Genomic DNA, 21,531 nt, shown 5'->3' with positions numbered 1-21,531 from the left:
AGCTCCAGGCTCTTAAGAAGAGTCCTCCCCTGTCCTCTCCAGAGCATCACATGCCCCGAGATCCTTACCCGTGTTTAGAAAAATGGGTTTCCCAAGTGGTTGCACCCTCTATTTCCTCTGCAAAGGACCAAACAGCTCAGGAGCTCCCATTTCCCACAGCATCCTACCCAACAGATGGGCACCACCAGCCTTTATTTGCCCCCAAAACAAACCTGCAGGGGCCAAGTACCTCTCTGTAGCCCCGATCACATCTTATCCATCAAAAGAGGTTGAGGAAAACAGTCTCCATAATAAGAAACTCCTCCCAGCTGCCCTGCGTAGTCCTACCATCAGGCTGGGAGGTGGGAGAAGAGTCTTCAAGCCTTTGTCTTTGCAACCGAGCGCGCTCAGGATAACCTCCGGTGGTCAGACACAGCTCTCTCCTCTCACACCTTTTGCTGAGAAGGCAAGCACAGAACAGATGTTTTAGCTCTTCTCGCAGGTCTAAAAACTAAAGCCATTTATTTACTTGCAAAATACACAGAATACATGCATTAAAGCAACAAACAGCAACGACGATGGGAACGTAAGCCCGGAGGAAGACTTTTCCATCCCACTGAAGTCATGTTGCAAATAACTTCATACTGCCGGTTTTGCATAGTAAAGGGCATCACATGCTGTTTGGATAAATGCTAAAGCAGGGTTCGCTGGGACGCAAACGAGTTTAAAAGCTGTAACCTCTAGGCTGACTAGCAAACCCCCTTCGCGCTTGCTCCCTTACTCAACAGCATGATACAAGTGAGAGAAAATGAGCAGCAAGGCTTAAAGTGATCTTCTGCATGGAAAGGGCTTTGCTAAATGTGCTGCCCGCCCCAGTCCTCCCCCCTGGACCTGGGAAAGCAGCAGCCCACCAGCAGAGGACTGAATTCCCTTGTGCTTTCCAACCCGCCCGCACCCCTTGAGCATCACCGCTGTGCCAGCTCTGTGTCGGAAAGAAATTGCTAACAACCTCCTAGAGATCTTTCCAAGAAAATAATTTAACTTGTAATAAATTAAAAAAAACCCCAAACCTTGTAAAACTAACAACAACCTCCTCACTCTGTCTGGAGTCACGCGGGTGTAACGTTCTCCTGCCCCAAGCTCGTCCCTCGTGCGCGCTGCCTGGGGTAACGCGCTACACGGGCTGCGCCGCACTTGCATCCCGATGAGAAACGTGATTTGGAAGCATTTTACCAAAGATTCTTGGTTTGAAAACCTTCCTAAAATTCATGCCAGGAAGGCAGCACAGGGAAACCGAACGCTAAAGATGTTCCCAAAGGATACAGGCACTTGCAGGCTACCAGAGCTCACTGGCGAGGCATTTGAGTGACGGAAGGCTTTTCCAAGAAGCCCAAGGAACCAGCTTCCAATTTTCAGTGTATCCCCAGAGAAATCTGCCGCAACACCCCAAACGCCTTCAAAATGCAACATGACTTTCTTTGTCTAACATTTCCCAAGTACCAATGGACAGGGGTCTGTGAGCCTGATTCCTGCTTAATTTTAGCACCACATGACTAAGAAAGGGAGAAGAAAACACAAACTCGGCTCCTCCAACAAGGCATCGCAGCACACGCCGCTGCGGTTAAGGATTAGTTACTCCTGGATTTGTTTCATCCAGACAACTTGGCTGCAAGGCTGCCATCCTTCCTGGGATTTACCGGGGGAAATGCTTTCCTGATTTATTCAGTGATTTATTCCCAGGTATAATCCTGCAAGGCAGCTCCGGGAGCTAGAGCTCTAGCCAAAACGGGAGCAGGCGGTAACACAAGAGCGCTGGGACTTTGCTGCCATCTCAGCCCTGCCCAGAAGAGCCTGGTCACCCCCCGCCGCCCGTTGGGACCCGCTTCCAGCGCCCGTGCCAAGTATTTTGGCAGGATTGATTTATGGGGTGGGCACCTGCTGGATCTTAATCCCCACTTCCACTGATTTTACATAAGCCAGGATAAAAAGCTGCTAAGACTCAGCTCGGGTATATAAAAGCTTCGGAAGTCGGTGCAATCAGAGATCACATTGAGAAGCGCATCGCATGAGTCCTTAACTCACACTGGAATTATTTTATATTATTACTTTAGAGAGTCATAGTACGCCCCCGAGGGCCCCAGCTATCAGCTATCAGGTTTTCCGTCCTCCTTCTACATTTGTGGAAACCTGCTCTGGGTCACTGAAAGTCAGGGCAGAGATTTTTAGAACATGGATTTAGCCATTCCTCAGTAGATAAAATAAACCTCTCTGCTGCCTCGCGCTCTCCGTGGTCAGCCTCTTTCCTCTAATAAAAAAAAATAAAAAAATATATCTACTAATGGCCAAGGCTGCGACTTCCCCACGGCCCCTCTCAGATGCCGACAACAGATAAACCCAGGCACTAAATACAGAGCAAGTTGATCCTGACATTTATCGCATAATAAACAACGATCTTTATCTCACAGTAAAGTCCCTTCAAGGGCTGGGCTGGAATCGTTTCAGCCGTTTCTCCGACGTGCACGAGCTCCGGGAGAGCTGGGGGAGCCGGCCAGGAACCACGCAACCGCTCGGAGGTCTGAGACCAGGGTGAGAGGCAAGAAGTTTTGGGTTTAACGCATCACCTGGGATCTCACGTTGACCCTTTCTTGGCACCTCGGTTGCTTTACGCACAAAACCACTGCAAAACTCTCGCCTAGGGCAATAGCGTGAGAAACACCAGCTTTGCAGGACACTCATTAACCTCGTGGGAGAAAAAAAAAAATAAATCTACATAATTCAGATTTTAAAGGAGAACAGGAAGGGTTTTCACAGCTGTGGCAGCCACAGGTCTGTTTTTCGGGCGGCGGTACGCAACGCACCCCGAACGAGGTGCTCCACCTACCACCACCCTGAGGTTTCTGCTTTTACCTTAAGCCCCAGGAAAAAAGCAAACAGCAATTTAAAATAGCTGGGTAAGGATATGACAACACAGGCTTCCAGCAACAGGAAACAAGGCTGTTCTTCCTTCGCCCGCTTGTTTGGCAGATATCTTGTGCGGTTTCGGTTGTTTACTTGCCCTTAACAGGCTGATAACAGGAACGCTCGGCTTTTGTTTTTGGTTTTGGTTTTTTTTTTTGTGCTGGTTTCCCTCCCCGCCTGGAACACATCCCACAGCTGCATTTCTGTTGCAGAGTGTTATTAGGCTGAAATTCAGCAAAGCCTGAATTAAAAAGTTTCATTTCCAGTGAGATGAAAGCCTTTACAGGAGGTGAGGAGGGTGTTTTTGGTTTTTTTGGGTTGTTTTTTTTTTTGGTCTTAGAAACATCTTTAAAGGTAACAGAACGATTTTCATTTAAGTCGATGGGAATTTATCAGCTACTCTAATGAAAAAAAAATTAAAACAGATGTTTGAAAAACCAGAAGCTTTAGCTAAGAGATCCTCACGGAAAAGCTTTCAGGCCTGCGGTAACCTCAAAGGAGATGGGAGCTCTCGCTCACGGCCACGGCCAATTCCAGAAGTAATTCATGGGTCAAAGTCTCCGTTTCCAGAGCAATACAGACTTTGCCTCCTAAGCCACCACTGAGCTCTGCAAAACGTTCCCCTACAGATATTTCTCCCGTGGGCAAAATAGGGCAAGGATTGCACTCTGGCTTGGGAGAGGCAAAGGGTGTCTTTACAACACCCTGGTGACTAATACAACACCAATAAACGGATTTCCAACCCCTCAAGCCTTCAGTCAAGCAGGGAAAGGGAGCTACGGCCAAGCCGGCTGAGATGAGGGCGGTCGCAGGGATGGAGTATCCACGACCAGGCTCTCCCAGCCTCAACCTGCTGCTGGGACCCGAGTCTGTGCGCAGTGAGGAAGAGCAAAGGCACTTGTTAAAAGATACCTGGCAGCCAGGAATGTGTCTAAGCCAATATGCCTCAGTGCAAGAGAAGAAAGCTGGACTGGTGGCTGTGAAACATGAAGTCTTGCATTCATCCACCCGAGGGGAGCAGCACGAGAAACGATGACGTACCCTTCCTCGCCGTGCCCTCCCCGCAAGCCTCAACGATGCAGGCCGGGTGGTTCAAGCGTTCACCCTGCACCGAACCCTGCCCAGGCTGGCGGCGGTGCCGGGCTCAGAGCTGAAGCACCCAAGGCTGGCCTGCCGACACCGCAGGCAACGACCAAACGCAACCCCTCGGCCAAGTGGGCTGCAAACACCACCGTGGTCCACGCACAACTCCCCTCGGACGGCAACGAGAGCTCAGCAACAACCCCCAGGAGACCTCGTTGGCTTCCCTTAACTCAAAATCCTTCTGCACCCTACATGTGTCCTGAGGCATACCTAGAATGTCTAATTTTACAGGCTTGAAACGCAGCACTTGCATATGAAAGGACATACAGACTGAAGGATTTAAGTGCTCACTCGCTACAAATGGCAGAAATTAGAGGGAAAACTGCCAGTCCGGGGCAGGACACTGGACGTAGCCCGCGTTGCTAAAAGTCAGCCTGACCTATCACTGGATCTGGGGACAGGAAATACTGAAGATAACTAAAAAATCTACAGACCAATCTCCAGATCCAATTGCAGAGCTAGGTATGAAGGTCAAGGCAGGGGGAGAAGTAGATGAAATATCCGTTACCCACAATTAACCTATGGCTCATCTGTGGAAGCCGACCACATGCACACACAACCCATCCCGATGCCGGGACAACACACCCGAGCTCAAACCCAAAAGCACAGCCCCAGGAGCTGGGCCGGGAGGTGGGAACGCATTAACTCACAGCAACGCCATCACGTCTGACAGCATCCATAGCTCAATTCTTCAACCACGTTTAACTAACACATCCCTGGAGCGGGATACAAAGGATTGACAACATAGGAGACCTTTGTGCCACCGCGTACACATTCTCTGCTCCTGCTAGAAGCGCCTCAACTCCATCAGCACGCCAACAAATAGGATGAACACCGGCAGGGCCTTGTTCATCAGCCCCGAGTGACCCATCACAGCGAGTGCAGCTGACCGAGTCCTTCAGCAGCTTCCTCTGCCTTAAGAGTTTACTTCACCCAGTTCTCAAGCCAGCTATAATTAAACTCAGGCACACGGCAGCTAGACAGTAACCGAAGGAGACACAATAGCAATCACAAAGCCATCAGCCCAAGACACTTTCCACTCCCCTCCCTGGCCGTTCTGCAGACGCCTCGCCTGATCCTCTCGCACCAAAAACCAGGACACGTGGCAAGAGCGTATCCTCAAAGAGCATTTGCCATCTCGTAGTAAACCAGCAGCGCAAGGCGAACAGAAGCTTGTTATTAGCGAAGAGCAAAATCTGGGCCATCTGATGTTTTAAACTTACTTATTAATTCAGCTGCGGCTGGTAAAAGCACAATTCTAAAAAAACGTGTGAATTCAAATAACCGTCTCCCCGCCTAATCCACTTGCATCACTTTCTACTGCAGTGCAGTTAATTAAATGGTTCTCTTTATAAATCCACTTTCCCCAGAAGTCTCATTAGCCAAATTAATATGATGCATATAGAGCACTTAACCCTTTAAAGACACTGGTTTTAACAAAAGCCTGGCTTTACCTGGCAGTGGAAGCATTCTCTAACCGATTCAGAAGGCAGAGGGGCAGACCCAGCACATGAAAAACTACTCGCTATTACGGAGCAACCGTAGGAGCATCGACCCGCGCCACGTCCCACGTTACCTCCACACCTCCTAAAGAAATACGTAATGTAAAGGAGCGAGGGCACAATCTCCTGGTTAAATACACAGCGAGATCCGGGTCAGAGAGGCAGATCTCTTCTGGAACGGCCACCGACGGCCCTGTTTGCCGTAACACAAGTCAAAGCACACCCAAAAAGTGGGAGAGTGCCCAACCCTGGAAACACACGCCCGGTTACCCGAGCGGCTAGCCAGCTTGTCAAAGGCACCTCCTTTATTTGGGTTACGCTAACAGATCACTCATCTCCTGCTGGCATCAACCACCCGGCTGAGTGAAAGAGGTTGAAACGCGCCTCCCGTTATTACTACCAGCCCCAAACCTTCCGTACAACACTTTAGATTACACCGGCTTCAGAGGTCACATCTCAACAGAACATGAAATACATTGCAAAACCATGAACTACAAACACCGGCTTCTAGAAGGAAAGGCACCTCACGAGTCTCCCCTCCCGCTTCCCTCCCCTTGTTGCCAGCAATATCTACAATTGCTCCCATTTCCAATATACAGCTTGATTTAAATGCTTACACCAGCGTCCCAGAAACACATAGACACCTTTGCCTAATCCTTGGCTGGGCTTTCCGTACCAACATACACAAACTATAAACAGTATTCCGGGTTAAAGCAGTGTTAATTCAAGCAGTTCATGAAGTCAAAATAACAGCTCCAGCTCTCCAAGCTGAAAACCTTCAGTTTTATCCACACGGCATCTCGCCCCAGGTCGGCAGAGAAACCTCACGTCCGTTGATGGGAACCCCCAAAGCAAACACAGAAGCCGCATCGAAGAGTTCATTCCTCCGCTCCCATCCCCAGAGCGGACCGAGCGGCACGCTGACCGAGGCAAACACGTTAGTACAAGTTAGCAGGCTGGAGAATCAAGGAAAAAAAGGCAAACAACAAAACCACCTTCTTTTACATGACAATTCAATTCAACCTTTTAAGCCCCCTTACCTGTTTTAGGGATTTACACAGCTCTTTGCCCCGGGAACAGACACCTTGCAGAGCACAACCATGGCGTCCTTTTGTTGAAAGGCACCTGCAGCCTAGCAATGATCCTGCACGGCTGCAGGACAGCACTAGGTTCGTTATCCACAGGAGGTTACAGTATTGTCAAGGCAATCAGGGCAAGCTGGCATTTCAAGGTGTCTTCGTCTGCATGTCACATTAATTCTAACAGACCGGCAAGTATAACACGAGAGGTTTCTGAAGCCAACGATGCAGCAGTGTTAGCTTCCTCTTGATGTCTGCGGTTGTCAAATGTGCCCCGAAGTCTCCTGCGGCAAACATGGAGTTGTACTCCTGCACTGGAACGGCCTTCCACAGCTCAGGAGCCCCCAATACAGGAGAACGCAGCAACTACAGCACACAACATTTTCAGGCCGCCTCCATTTTTTTTTCCTCTCACCATCTGTACTACACAGTGAGGCGACTGCAAGCAAACATGCAGTCGTACCTGGGACGCGATCAGGGTGCATGCACATCCGAGGCGTGTGGAACCGTTTGCTTCAAAACCGGTCAAAATAAGGCACTGAGACACCAACGCAAAGGTTTTAAATTACCGACTCTAGCTCTCGGGAACTCTTCATCCATTCAGCACTAAACCCATCACTGCATAACTGCTGAAAAGCCCCTGGAGATGGAGGAGCGCCTCACGTGTGTCAGGAAAGGCTTTATTAACATCATTTAAACACTTCTAAGGACTCATTTCTCTTTTTTTCTTTTGGCAATTTGGTGCAAACGTTTACGTGCAAGATTCAAAGCAATTTCAAACTTTTTTTCTTCAAAATTAAAAAAAAAATAATCAAAACTAAAGCCAAACATGTTGGGTGAACAAAATAAATCAGAAACTTAAAATTCAGGAACTCCAGCTCTTCAAACCAGCGAAGCCCCAGACTTGTACACCGTTCTGAGACGCAGGGTGGTGCTTCCCTGCTTCTTGCATGCCAGCATCAGCACCGCTTCCTCGTCATGGTGAGGAGTAAAGCAGCAAGTGACCCCCTTTTTTCACTGCAAACAAAGGGGGTGCCACAGCAAGACAACTAGATTTCTTCAGATTTGGTACAACAGGCTGGTCAACGCGAAAAGTGTCGGTCTCCCCGTTTCTTGCTCAAGACCCACAACTATCAGATCAAACATTGAGCAGCAGCAGCAAGTAACCCCTCCGCCGCAACCAAAGGGGTCAAACGTTTGTCGTCAATTCACTTCCAGGCAGAAAAACCATTTTCCTCAAAAGAAACAATTTATTTAGAATGAAACAAAATCAGCTCAACTGTGAGCGCATGTTTGAGTGACAGCTACTTTTAAGCTGTGTGAGCCATAAAAAGGGTATTCCTTTACTTTTCCAGCAATCTTGTGTACACAGCACAAAGCAAAGAGGTCATTTTTTTTTCCACTTAAAACACGGGCATTGGCATCACAATAGCAGATACACAACTTTTTTTTTTTTTTTAAAGCTGCCATTTTAGTAAAATGCACAAATACTAAACAGATAAGCTTTCTTCCATCAAGAGGCCCATGTAAATTCCACACAAGCCACTGCTTCTCTTCCCAAAGGTCCATTAGAGCTTGGTATCCCATGCGGTTGTCTTCTGCAGTCCACCAGCTTTGCTTGCAGGAGGAAAGAAAATGTTATTTCAATACAAATGTATACAACAGATTTTTTTTTTTTCCCCCTCCCTACGTTATACAGATGAACATAAAGAGCTACAAGGCCTTTCTCCATATTCTACTTGGACTTCAAAAAGCACCAATACCACCCAAGGGCACGAAACCTTGAAATGAAGTCACCTTCTATGTATAGATGCATAACAAGTAGTGCAGGGCTTCTTTTTGGACCAAGGTTAAACTAGGCTTACAGTACTGATGATTATTCAACATTCAGTAACAGTTAATGGGACACATCAAAATAATTAACCGTGAGAAAAACCAACCGAATTGTTGATAATTCGGTTGACTTTCCTCAAAGAATATTTCCTGAAGGCAACTTATCAACAGAAATATGAAATGTAGTGTTACAAGTTTCTCTTTTGTTCTCGTTTTGCTGCGCAGCTCTAACAGCGGACAACGCCAATATTAAAGAGAAGGTCAAATCAAAGACACACCTAATATAATGTAAAATTGTTGCTATTCAAGTAGTATTTCTCATCCGTCATTTTCACACAATCAAAACTGCATGAAGTTGAATATTCAATTAACCATTCGGTCTGCTTTAAGCCTAATACAAAAATCACCTCATCATTCAGCTTATAGATCATTGGAATATCTGTCCTTCGGTGCTATCTGCAGAAAGTAATGAAGGGGGAGACAAAGGGGAAAGAACCCCAAAAGCTCTACAGTCACATGGCAATAATTTCTTCCACTCTCGTTTCCATTCAACAGGCGTACAGCAGACTCCCCGGGAGTACTGCCCGCAACACTGTTTTTCTTAAAAGCCAGGAACTACGATTTTCCAAGCCATTTTTCCCTGAGTCCTCAGAGTTTTTGAACCTGTCTTCACAATTTTGATTCACTCTTCCTCCCCATTAATACTTTAAGGCCTTTCACCTCAGTTACCATCAGCCAGATGCTTCCCCAACCAATGCGCAAAAGCTTAAACTCCCTCCTCCGCCCTCCACAGGGGGCTGAGCAAGCTGTCACATTTCAATCCTTTAACATCCTTGTAAAAAAATGTAATAAAGAGAGAGAGTAAGACTTGTCTGCCTGGCACGTAACGCCCTCTTCTCTCTACAACGCTTACAAGGATGCGTCGGTACTTGTAACCCAGGAGCCTGAAACCTCCGGAGCTGAGGGTAACCTCGGCGTTCGTGCCGCAGTCCCAGTGAGCAGCAGACGGTCACTAGACGGGAGCAAACAAAGCCACTGGCCGGCAGCCAAGGAAGTTGCATAAAGTTTGCAAGTTAAAAAAAAAAAACCAACATCTTAAACAAAAGCATGAGTCATTTGAGGTTCTTTCCCCAATGCATAAAGCACAACTATGAAATGATTCAGGAAAAGGACATCCTTTTTCCACGCTAATTCAACAAACTAATGAAATATAGGAACATCAGCTGTACACAACGTTAGAAGAAATACTGAGCCCTCGCTAGAGCAACGTAATGCCAAACACAACGAGAGAGCTGAGGTCTGCTACATCTGTTTTGCTCTATACAGAAGTGGTATTTCACACGGACTTCTACTCGCGTTCAGCCTTGGCCAAGATGGCTTTTAGTGGACAGTTACTCCAATGGTGCACCCTTCAGAGCCTAAGAGAAAAGCACAGCCGACCCAGCTGCACCAGCCTTGATGGCAGCACGTCAACTTAAGTGCCGGCAAAAAAAAGTATTGCCAGTCAACTATGTTTTGACATTAAGAACCCTCAGAGGGTGTTAAAATCCTTGCTTACAAAACAGAGCAGCAACCACAAATAAACCAGATTTAAAGAAGCAGGTACTCCATTAAATAAGAAACCAGAAAACCTGGAGTCAAATACCGCCTCGCCTGTTCCTTATTACCCTCCAGCGTGGCACACTTTTGACTCATAAAAGCCCGTGGCAGGTATAACCACCGCTATTTTACAAGGAAAAATGGAAGTGCACCTAGGATGCTCTTTCCGAAAGGGCTCCCACAGAGTTTGCTTTGACAAGCTTTGTTGACCCCAAGTTTTATGGGTTTTTAAAACAGGTGCCTACTGCGTATCAGCGTAACACTCTTTTCAGCAAGTTTAAGTGTTGAACACAAACGTTAGTGCTTCTTTTTTTTTTTTTCCCCTCTTTTTTTTTTTATTTTTTTGGTTTAGGGCAGATTCAAATTCCCAGCAGTTCAAGTTTCTTTCCTTTAAAACTCCGCGCTTGCAAGTGACTCCGTCAGATGCAACAAGAAAACTCACTCTAAACGCAAGCAGCGCTTCAAGTGAGTTAGCAGCAGCGCCGATTACCTGCTGACACACAACAGACACCTGCTAGAATTAAAACAGTCATTCTTTGCAATAAGTGGTAAATACGCTGTATCTTCTAAAACAGAGTTATTTGCGCTATCGGTGTCATTTCGAAAAATTCTCATTGTTAATAGTAAGATGAACAGCTGATTTCTGCCATCGAAGTCTATTACATTCACGCTGAAGGGCAACCCAGAAATTCTGGATTTTACCTTTAAGAGCATTAAATGAGGCTTCTAAATTTCCACTTAGAAAGAAAAATAGCTACAAAACCAAAATCTGTTTTCAAGGTATGCTGCCACATTCAAGTTCTTAGTTCACCGCGATGCCTGGGATACTACGTCTACTCATTCCGGTCAGATAAAGGAAACCAAAGCCCACTTAAACCAAAGCACCCTCTGACGAGTGGGCCGGCAAAGCGGTACTACAGAAATCCCTATTTCTGTGACAGTGAATCTCAAGCAAGTACAGTCACACTTCAGAACGGCTGTGCCCATGAAAATACATTCAAGACATTTCCTCCTTCGTGTACTATTCTGCATTTTGAACTCGATTTTTGTCTCACGCAAGTCGAAACAGAAATCAACCTTGTCCCTGTATCAATTGCCCAAGCGGAGGATCGATGGAGTGAAGCAGCATCGCTTTTACATTGCCCGAGTCTCTGAAAACGTGGCTAAGTGCAAGACTACATTCTGGGTTTAAGTGCAAGATTACATTTTTGGGGGCCTGTAAATAGACAGTCAGATTTACGCTTCAGTTTAGAAGCTAGCTGCAACATCCTTTTGGTTGTTAAACAAAACAACAGGGATTTAGATCCCTTCTTCCCTCCTAAAGGCCTGTGTTAGCAAGGCGGCCAAGACAGCTGGAGAAAAGTGCCCAATGAGTGGGGAAAAATACGTGAGAGAAAATTAACTAAGTTCTTTGAAAAAAAGCAAACTATTTCCTCCTAAGATCACAGAACAAGAGCTCAAACCGCAGCATCTCAGAGTACTTTTAATACTTTTCCAAGGTGCTAAAACCCACTTTACTCCAGGTGCCTATAAAATGATAAACCTCATGTAATGCCCACTGTACTGTACCTGAAAAGTCCCTAGCAGACAGCAGTTTCTTGCTATTAACAAAGAGGTAAAATGTTAATGAGAACTTTTATGTAATTAAATTATCACAGAATTAAAACCATCTCTGGAGAGAAGCACACTTGCTCAGAGTTTGCACTGTGGAACCAGACCCCACTGTACCTGCAACTCTTTGAAAAAAAAGGCAGTAAAAACAAAAAACCACAATATAACTAAAGTTATTCTTAAAGCACCTCCTTGTTTCTTGCATACCAGAGTAAGCACAAGACATTCGTGGTTTGTAACAAAGTCCTCAGCTATTTACCAAACATTGTCACTGCTACAAACCCAAAGTGCATATATGGGATACAACAGAACTCAGAGAAATAGGCGAAATACACCTGTTAAAAAAAGCATACTTTCAGTGCATGCATTTTGAGGGGCTGGATAAAATTATCAAACACCCAATAAAGGAATTAAATGTTCTGCAGTGTACCCGAGAGCAGGTGCTGGTCACCTGAAAGACACCAACCTTGAGCCATGCAACTCGCAGGGAAACCATTCAGGCTCCCGAGGAAGGGGATCACGCGTGCCAAAGGGCCGCCGGCCTGAGGCCGCCACAGAATTTCAAGGACCCGAAAAATGAGTTGACACCAGTCCGCTAGGAAGTATGTGGTTTTCCATTTAAACTACTGAGTGCTTTAAATCTGGTCTTTTAGGTTTGTAACTCTATCAAGGATGAGCTATTAAACTTGCTTTAAAATACATGAAATGAAAAAAGGACACGAATCAAAATTAAGAAGACGGGAGTTTGTTCTTCCCCCCCAGTTTTGTTTGTCTTTTTATTTCTTTTTTCCCTCTTTTTTAAATCAAAGCAGGCCTAGCCTCCCTGCTATCCCCACTGATAGGGGACGCTCAAAATATCCTATTCACGCTAACGGCTAACCAACCTTTCTGGCTTCTAACTTTATAGAAAAATGTAGTAACAGAAAAATGGGCAGGGGGAGTCACCTACAAACATAGATCTAATTTAAAATAATGACAGGGCTGGCTAAGGCTGTATCCCATAGCACCTGGCACACGCTGGAGGGGCTGTGCAGAGGAGTAGGCAGGGTTGGGTACAGAGAACATGAGGGCCTTAGGACGCCCCACGGACAATGATCATGACCAGATAGTCGTCCTCTGATTTGGCCAGCGCCTTGGCCGTGGAGTCCAGGAATTGCTGGGAGAAATCGCAGGGCGGAAAGGCGTGCAGCACCCCGCTGTTCTCCTTGTCTTTGTTACCCCCCACAGGGAGGCTGATCACCCCAGCAGCCTGCTTTTGCTTTAGATAGGACACCAGATTCCTGAGGGGCCTCTGGGTGGAGGTGGTGGCGGCCTCGGCAGCTCCGGCTGCGGAGCGGTTGTCTGATGCACCGGGCACAGCCAAAAGGATGGCGTAGCCATTGGGACCCGCCACTTTGATGCGACGATTGACCTCGTCCAGCTTGGGCTGGTCCAGACGAAGACGTTGGGTGATCTTGAGCTGAGCTACTTTCCCACCAGTCGCTCCCTCCACAAGGAGACTGCTGGCAACACCGAGGTCCCCCTGAAGCAGATGCATATTGGACGGGAAGTTGCTGTTCTTGAGCAGGAGCATCCCCTGCCAAGCCAAACAGAGCTTGGGGGCTCCCCCGGCCTGCGACGCTCCATCCTGCTGCTGTTTCTGAGGAGGAGGTTTGAGGCGGGAGCCTCCGCCGCCTCCTTCCGTAGCACGCTCATCCTTTTTGGCTGGACTTTTGCACTCCTGAGCGGCAGCTGCCGCAGAAGCGCGATGCTTCCGCTCCCGTTCGGCGGAATTCTTGCGGTCGCGCTTTTCGTTCTGACCCCGCTCCAGGCTGCCCCTGCGCGATTCCCGGACAGGCGAGGGGCGCTCCAACAGGAGCAAGCGGGAGGACGAGCGCTCAGGGTCACTACTGTAACGCTCCCTCCCTCCAAGGAGCTCGGGGCTGCGGTCCGGTGGAGAGGTTGTGGCTAAACAGTGACGCTTCCGGGAGGAAGAAGAGCGCTCACTGTCTGGAGAGCGGTCCAAGTGCCGGCCTCCATCCTCTGCCAGTCTCCTTTTCCTAGGCTGATCCCTACTACTACTGCCCAGTTCCCTCTCCCCTCGGTCCCGCTCCAAGGACCAACCATCCCGGCGGCGCTCTAGGCTTTCCAGTGGGTCATAGGCAGCTGCCCGATTACTCCTATCCCGTACAGGGGGTGGGGGTGGCACCCACTCTGTCTCAGGATAAAGGTCTCTGTCACGGTCTCTATAGAGTAACGGTGGTGTCCTGTCCCGGGCCCCCCGAAGAGGATCAGGTGGGGCTCCCCGGTGAGCCCCAAAAGCAGCCGCCTCCGCCACAAGCTCATAATGAGCAGGGGGTGGCAAGGGCAGAGGCTGCAGGTAGGGCTGCTGGTACCGATGCTCAGTGTCAGCAAAGTCTACGCGGAGGCGGCGATCTGGCCCCCCCAAGGGAAAACCACGCATGTGGGTGCATGCTGCCTGCGCCGCGTCCAAGCTCTCATACTGGATATAGGCCCACGAATCACCTTTACGGTAATCGATAGTGCGAATGGTTCCAAACCGATCAAACTCCCTGGCCAGGGCAGCAAGGGGCACCCAGGGCCCAAGGCCACCCACCCAGAGCCGGGTAGTCGGAGTGGCTTTACCATACCCAATCTTGATGGGGTTGCGCAGAAGCACCTTTCCTGACATGGCCAGCTTGGCCCGGTGTGCCATGTCCAGATTTTCAAATTTAAGAAAACCATACGTGCTGGTCTGCCCGCGCCCCGGCCTTTTGATGTCCACCTCCGTGATAACCCCAAAACGGTCAAAAGCTCGGCGTAAATCTGACTCGCTCACGGTGATGTCCAAGTTGCCCAGGAACAACGTGCGGTTGGCTCTCTGGTCATCCTCAGGGCTGATCTCCTCCTCACCGGCAGCTCCAGCACCCCCTCCTCCTCCACGAAAACCCCCAGCAGTCGCGACACCAGCCACCCGCTCCAGCCCGTAGGCCGGCCGCACTCGCGTTTCATAGAAACCCCCGTAGTCCCTCTCCCTTTCCAACTCCCTGGGCAGAGGGGGCGGAGGCGGCAAGCGGCCCAGGGCGAGCTGCTGCAGCCGGTAGTCTCGATAACCCAGAGCCCCACCGCTACCGGCGGGTGACAAAGCCCGCTGCGTCGCCCCGGCCGGCGGGTGCCGCACAGCCGCCGCCGCCGCAGCCGCCACCCCTACAGCCGTCGTGCCGTAGGGCGACTCCTTGTCCAGCAACGCCGGGGAACGGCTGCTGCGTCGCCGGCTGCTCCCTCCACCACCTCCGACATAGACGGCTTCGATTTTCAGCGGGCGGTCGTAGAGCACGAGGCGGCCGCGGGCGTGCTTGGCGGCGCGGGCATCCTCGGGCCGGCGGAAGTTGACAAAGGCCACACGTTCGTCAGTAGCGCCGGTACCGGGGGGGAGGCGGCTGATTTTGACACTCACGTCGCCGAAACGCTTGAACTCGTGGAAAAGCCCGTCCTCCACCGCCTCGTCGCTCAGCGCCGAGCCCAGCTCGCTGATCTTCAGCGTCTTGTACTCCCCGCCGCCGCCCGACTCGGAGGAGGAGGAGGACGGGGCTGCTGCCGGTGCCCGGGACTCACCCCCGCCGCCGCGGCTGCTGCTGCTCCGCGACGCCTCCGCGGTTTTCCCGCCGCCGCCGTAGCCGTGCCGGCTGCCCCCGCCGCCCGCCGCCGCCGACCCGGCCTCGTACTCCCGGGAACCGGCGCGGCCGGCCTTGTCCGGGTGCGGTGCGCGCCGGCTGCTCCCGCTGTTGCTCTCGTTGGAGGCCGCCGCCGCCGCCGCCGCCTTCCCGCCGCTGCCGTTAGAACCACCGGAGCCGCTCGGCTTCTTGCTGCTCCGCTCGCCCCGCGCCGAGGAGGAGGAGGACGCCGAGTCCTCGCCGCCCCCGCCGCCCCGCGAACGCTTGGCTTTGGCCGGCGAACGCTCCTTGCCCTTCATGGCGGCGGGCGGTGCGGTGCGGCTCCCCCCGCCCGCCCCCGGCCCTGCTCCCGCCGGCGGCCTCACCGACTGACTGACCGCCGCGCTCACGCACCCGCCGCCATCTTGGAAGCCGCGGCGGCAATGAGCCCCGCCCACTCGGCGCCCATTGGCCGCTCCGCGCCGGCCCGCCGCCCTCGTTGGCCGGCGAGCGCGTCACCTCCACCCCCTCGCCCCCGCCGGGCGGAAGGCCCGCCCGCTCCCCCTCACTACTCTTTCCCATTGGCTTATCGGGCTGTCCTTCCGCCGGCCGGCCTCGCGCGCCCGCCATCGGGGGCGGGAAGAGCCGCCCTCCCCGCTCCTCCCCGCCCCCTCGCTCATTGGACTGTTAGAAAGGGCGCGGCCTTCTGATTGGACTCCCATCCCTGTCGATCGTAGCGGTTCAACCATGGGAGGACTTCCCTGCTCAGTGGCCATTGGGCCGAACTTATCTCCTCCTTCTGATTGGCTCTCTTACCTGCCAGTTATAATGGTCCTGCTGCGGCCCCGCCCCGCCGCTCCCCATTGGCCCGCTCGCTCGGACGCGGGTTCCCATCGTTCCTCTCAAATTCTCGCGAGCTGCTCCTTCCCCGCTCCCTTTCCTCATTGGTCATTGGTAACCTTTCCTGCGCTGCTCTGATTGGCTAAAGACTACGCCGCTCCCGAAGAAGCGCGGGCTGCTGCCCAAGCTCCACCCTTCGTTTATCATTGGGCGAGAAAAATCTCCCCAGGCATTTGATTGGGTGCAGTCATATAGCTTGCGGATAGGCTAAAGCAGAGATCAGTCACGGGTGTTCTGACTCTGATTGGATACAGCGGGGAAGGGGGCGGTTCCCCGGCACGGTTCGTCGTGCGGCCGCGGCTGAGGGCTCAGACCGCGCCGGCTGCGGCGCGGAGCGGGGTGGGGGGCTTTGTGGTCTCCGCCCACCTCCTCAGCCCGCAGGGGCGCGCGGGCGGCCGGGGGATAAACGCCATCGGGGTGGGCTGGGGCTCGACTTCACCGGAGACAAGGCCGGAGGGTGAAAGGAGGGAGCGCTGAGGCGGGTCGCGACCGCTCGGCCTGCAGTCAGTGCCCGTTGTGCCCACCGCCCGCCTCCGTGTGCGTGTCCGCGCCGGGGAGTTCGCTGGAACACCTCCGGCGGGGCTGTGGGAGCCCCGCGGCTCTCCGGGCCGCCAGCGTGTCGGGTCCGCCCCGGGGCCGGCCCCTTCTGGATGCGGGAGCCTGGGGAGGAGGCAGCGAGCAGGGCCGGGGCCCCCCTGTTGCCCCTCGCCCCGTTACCGCCTCCCTCGGGGCCCGGCGCTCCTGCTCGTCCCCCTGCTCCGCCCGTGCGCAGCGCGGAAGGGCGAAAAAGAAAGGCTCGCAGGGTGCGAGAGCTGCCCCTGCATCCAGGTCCCCCGTAAATCACCCCCCACCGACCCCTCATTTCACACCCCCAGGGCTGCTCTTCCTGGCTGCCATCGAAACGCGTCGAAATCCGGCAGTACCTGAGGAGGAGAGGGGAAAAAAAAAACACAGCCCAAAACCTGCATCCACACTGCAGCAGGAGGAACTTCATTTAAGCCGGCGATGCTACGGCTCCCCTGAGCCGTGTTTTATAATCACAGCCTAAGTGGTTTGAAACAAGGCGAGCAGAAAGCACGATGTTCCCTCGCTGTGCCTCTGAGTGAAACGTCCTCGCGTCTCCGTGTCACCCCATGGAAATAAGATCGCTCCCCAGGAACGTCCTATTCGAACAGAGGGAGAATTGAATCAGATTTTTTAATAGCGGTCCATTAGACTGCATTTCTCCCTGTCATATCATCTCCTCCTGACGGAGACGGTACACAGAGAGGCTCCTGAAATTGTGGGTGGGTTTTTGGCGGTGGGTAAATAGCTGATGTCTAAATATAGACCTAGGAGTGATAGAAATTGTGTTTGAAATATACGTCGAGCTTCTGAAAATGCGATCCTCGTATGTAACAACACTGAGTTAACCTAATGGGTGTATTGGAGACAGACCCGCAATGATATGGGAGCTCGGCTCATGTGGATATAATTATTGTAAAGTATATGGAAGACAGATACAATTAGATGGATGTGGATCATCCAGATGAAGTGATACAAAGGTATGTGAGGGAGGGGCGGCATCACCGGCGCGGAGGAGCCTCGGCTGAGCGAGACACGGAGTCTGTCAGACAGGCTTATCGCAGCCGCTGCTCTTGTCTGGGTTGAGCCACTTTCCCGGGGAGACACGGCTGAAGAATAAAGCTCCAGCTCTTTTTTTTTTCCTTCCCCCATCCCTCCCCCCCCCAAAAAAAAATAAAATTGCTCTTCTGTCAAGGTGTTACCATTTTACAGAAATATCTCACTTCCAGGGCGAGGGTTGTGAGAAAGGTTTCTGGAGGCTGGGATGGGATTGATTGAGGAAGGCGATGCAGCCCACAACATGCTATGGGGAGCAGAATATCCTAGTTTACACTTACAAAAAGCATCATCATTTTAGTCTGGATCCCATGCAGGTGCCCCTTCCCGCCAGCTCCCCTCCTGCACATCCCATGGTGTCTGTCAGAGCATGGCAGAGGTGCTGAGGAACCGCTCCTCAGCTACGTAAGGTAAAACTGTGGGGAAAAAACATTTTTTTGCTTCATCTTTGAGGTTACATCTGGTAAAATCTGGCACAGCTCCACCGGCTTGAGAGGAAATGCATCACTTTAAACAGCTAGTGATAGAGACCTGTATCTGCCAAGGTCCTAACCGCTTCCTCGTGCTGCCTCGGGTTGGGAGAGAAACACAGAAATTAAAATTCCTCAGCTGATGAGTCACGGCTTAAAAGACACCTTGGGGGAGCGCTGGGCCACATCACGGCAGGGACGGGCCCGCCTGACAGACATTTAATCTGATTTCAGTCCTTCTGACCCGCTCCTTCCAGGGCAGGACTCTTCTCCTCCTGTTTTTTTTCACCTCCGCATCAGTGGCCGTTGACATGGATCTCTGCAGCGCCGGTTCAGCGGCGCTGGTGTGTTTCGGAGTGGGTTTTGGCAGCAGGCAAAGCAGCCCTGGAGAAGAACTTGCTTTGTCAGGCCACGAGGAACGACCCGGCGTAAGCAGGAACCTCCCCTCAGGCCTAGGCCAGATAGAGAGTGCTCTGTCTGCACTTCTATATGTGTGTATGAATAATTAAGGTGCCAGATGGCCCTTGAGCCCCTGGTCTAGATATAAACGTCTAATTACGTTTGGTGTCCATGGGAGTTGGGTATCCAGGTCTCTCTGCGGAGCTGGGCTCATCCCGAAGGATACTTGGGTGTTGCAGAGCCAAAGAAACTCGCTGTTTTCCTTCAAAATCCTTTCTCTAGGGGTTTAACTGTGCGTCTTCTTTTCAAAACCTGCAGGAGATAATCGCAGAGGAACGGGTCGGTCGGATGGAGGAGGAGAAGCAAGGAGAGCTGCCTGGCAGGATCCCAAAGCCCCCGCTCTGAGCCCCGCCGATCGACATGGGTAGAAGACTTGCGAGCATCTCGCCTGGGGAGGCGTTTGCTTGTTTGCAGTTTTGCATTCAGACGAGCTGCCTTTCTTCCTGCAGATGCGCTTGTATCCCAGCTGGCCATTAGAGATGTCGAAATACATTAGCTTCACTTAGGCGAGGCCACAAGAGCCCTCCCGGGACCGGAGCTGCCAGCCCAGAAGTGAGCTGTCGCGCACTCTGACCCGGAGAGGCGGCGAAAGCTTCCCCCGAACGGTCGCTGCAATTCTCGCGACGATCTCCGCAGCGGCCCAGACCTCGCCTTCGCCAGCAGGAAAAAAAAAAAAACAAAACAAAACAAACTGGAGAACATCCACCCTGCGGGATGCTGGTGAGGTTTGGCAGCGAACCGCAAGGCAACTCCCAGTACCTCGAGGAAAGCCAGGAGAGAGTGGATTTCTTCCTGCAGCCGGGAAAGCGGTGTCCGGCGCTTGCTGGCAGCCTCGTGGGGAGGCAGCGTGGAGATGGGGGTCAAGTTCAAGACTCCTCACCCTGCCCTGTGCCTCTGCTCGAGTTCACTGCTGCCTAAAGCTCCCTTCGCCCTGGCTCGGCTCTGCTCAGCACCATCCCCGAGGGCCCTGGGGCCAGGTTTCGCAGCGGTTCCCCACGCAGGGTGGTCCCTGCGCCCCGTCCTGCCCGTCGTCCTCCTCGGAGCATCCTCGCAACGAGCAGCCCCAGGCTCCCCGGCCCCCAGTGCCCCCACCCCGGGGCTCTCCCCTCTCCCGCCCGCAGGCAGAGCAGGCAGGCCCTGCCTGTACCGCTGCCGGCAGAGGGCAACGGCAGCCCACGCATCGCCGGGGCCTGATCCTGCCGGGTGCCGCAGCCCTGCCCGGGGCCAGCCGCAGGAGCTGGGCCCTCTGCCCTGGCGCAGCCCCTCCTAACCGCCCCCTCCGTTCCCTTCTCCATTTCATCTCTTTTTCCTCTGCTGCACGGGGAGTGCTTGAGTTTAATAAGTAATGAAGAAATTTATGGAACCATTAGCACGGTAATTGTTCGCTTTCCACCTAATATTCAGAGATTAATGGAGAGGGAAAAACAAACCCCCAAAGTACAGAGAGGATTAAGGCAGGATTGGGGATCCAGGATCACATCGCAGGGCCACATCCTTCACCGAAACCCTGTGTCCTGAAGATGGCTGGTGCACGGACACGAATCTGTAACTACAAAGGTTTGAGCACCAGGGACCCTCCATGCCCTCGGCCTCCTGCCTTTTCCAGTCCCCGGCGTCCGTCCCTGGGACTCGCTGAGGATGGCCCTGCTCAGGACAGTGATGTCCGTACGGGATGGAGGCACCTGATTTGGGGTTCCTGTCCCTGGTCTCTCCTGGCAGGGCCCCGTGGCTCCTCCTGTGGGGGTGCCGCCCGAGGAAGCCAAGCAGCACCCTGGGAAGCTGCGTACATCCACGGGCTTCAGGTGGTTTGGCTCACATCCATCTCTGGTCCATCTGCCCCCTGCAAGCTGGTGCCTTAGTGTTCCAGTCGCTACCTGTGCTCAGCGGAGCCCAATTTTACATCGTGCTCTGCTCAGAGACCCTTCTACTGAGAGGCAGCAGCCTGGTCCCTCATCACTCTGTGCCTCGGTTCCTCTTTCTGAGAGCAGGGAGGAAAACGAAGCCGTCCTCCTGGGGAGGAGCAGCGCGGCCCAGAAGGACCGAGCCCGTCTGTGCTCACGCCGAGCAGAGACGAGACCGGCCGCGATCCCGGCAAGCAGGCGCCTTTAAACGCCGGAGCCTCTGCTCGAGCCATTGCCATGTCACCGCACAGTGTCACGCTGCCGCGGCCGGGACATGATGAGCGAGCACTGCAGCAGCCTCGCAAAGCTGCGTCTTGCTGGGCAGACAGCAAACAGGTGGCAACGCAGGAGGAGGGGGACCTCACATAACCACGGGGCCTCAAAATGATCCAAACAGCTGAGACGTGGCTTGGTCTCAGCCAGGGCTCTTGGGTGCCTTTGATGGAGGAGGATTCTTCTTGGATAGGGAGAGAGGGGGAATACGGGGGGGAGACCCCCCCATCCCTGCTCTGAGCTCTAACATCACCGCCGAGTGTGACGTGTTTGCAGGATGAGTGGCACTTGCTGCGGGCGGGAGAGGATGCTGTTAAACGCCAGCCAGTGGCACCGCTGCCCAGCTCCCAGCAGCTGAGACCTGTGCCCTTTCCCATGTTCTGGCGGGGAGGAAAGCAAGGACACAGCCTACGGCAAAAGACATTTCTCAACCATTTCCACGAGCAGCTGGGCAGGAACCTGTGGGAAGCAAGGATATGGCCCCATGTGCCAGCCAGCTCCCAAGCACCTCATGCCTCTCTTCCACCCTTCTAAGGATCGGTACCTTGTTCCTGCTGTGCCAAACGCTGTCA

General features: G+C 52.4%; 1 protein-coding gene across 1 annotated transcript; it reads right to left on the bottom strand.

Moving 5' to 3' along the window:
- Positions 1-7,886: 7,886 nt before the first annotated feature.
- Positions 7,887-15,792, bottom strand: RBM15 (RNA binding motif protein 15). The gene has a single exon (XM_064472252.1). The coding sequence runs from the start codon at positions 15,654-15,656 to the stop codon at positions 12,777-12,779; it is 2,880 nt and encodes a 959-aa protein (XP_064328322.1). The 5' UTR covers positions 15,657-15,792; the 3' UTR covers positions 7,887-12,776.
- Positions 15,793-21,531: the final 5,739 nt, after the last annotated feature.

This window comes from Phalacrocorax carbo, chromosome 23 (assembly GCF_963921805.1).
Source record: "Phalacrocorax carbo chromosome 23, bPhaCar2.1, whole genome shotgun sequence".
NCBI lineage: Eukaryota > Metazoa > Chordata > Aves > Suliformes > Phalacrocoracidae > Phalacrocorax > Phalacrocorax carbo.
Note: the sequence above shows the minus strand (reverse complement) of the source record. Positions and strands in the feature narration are given on the sequence as shown.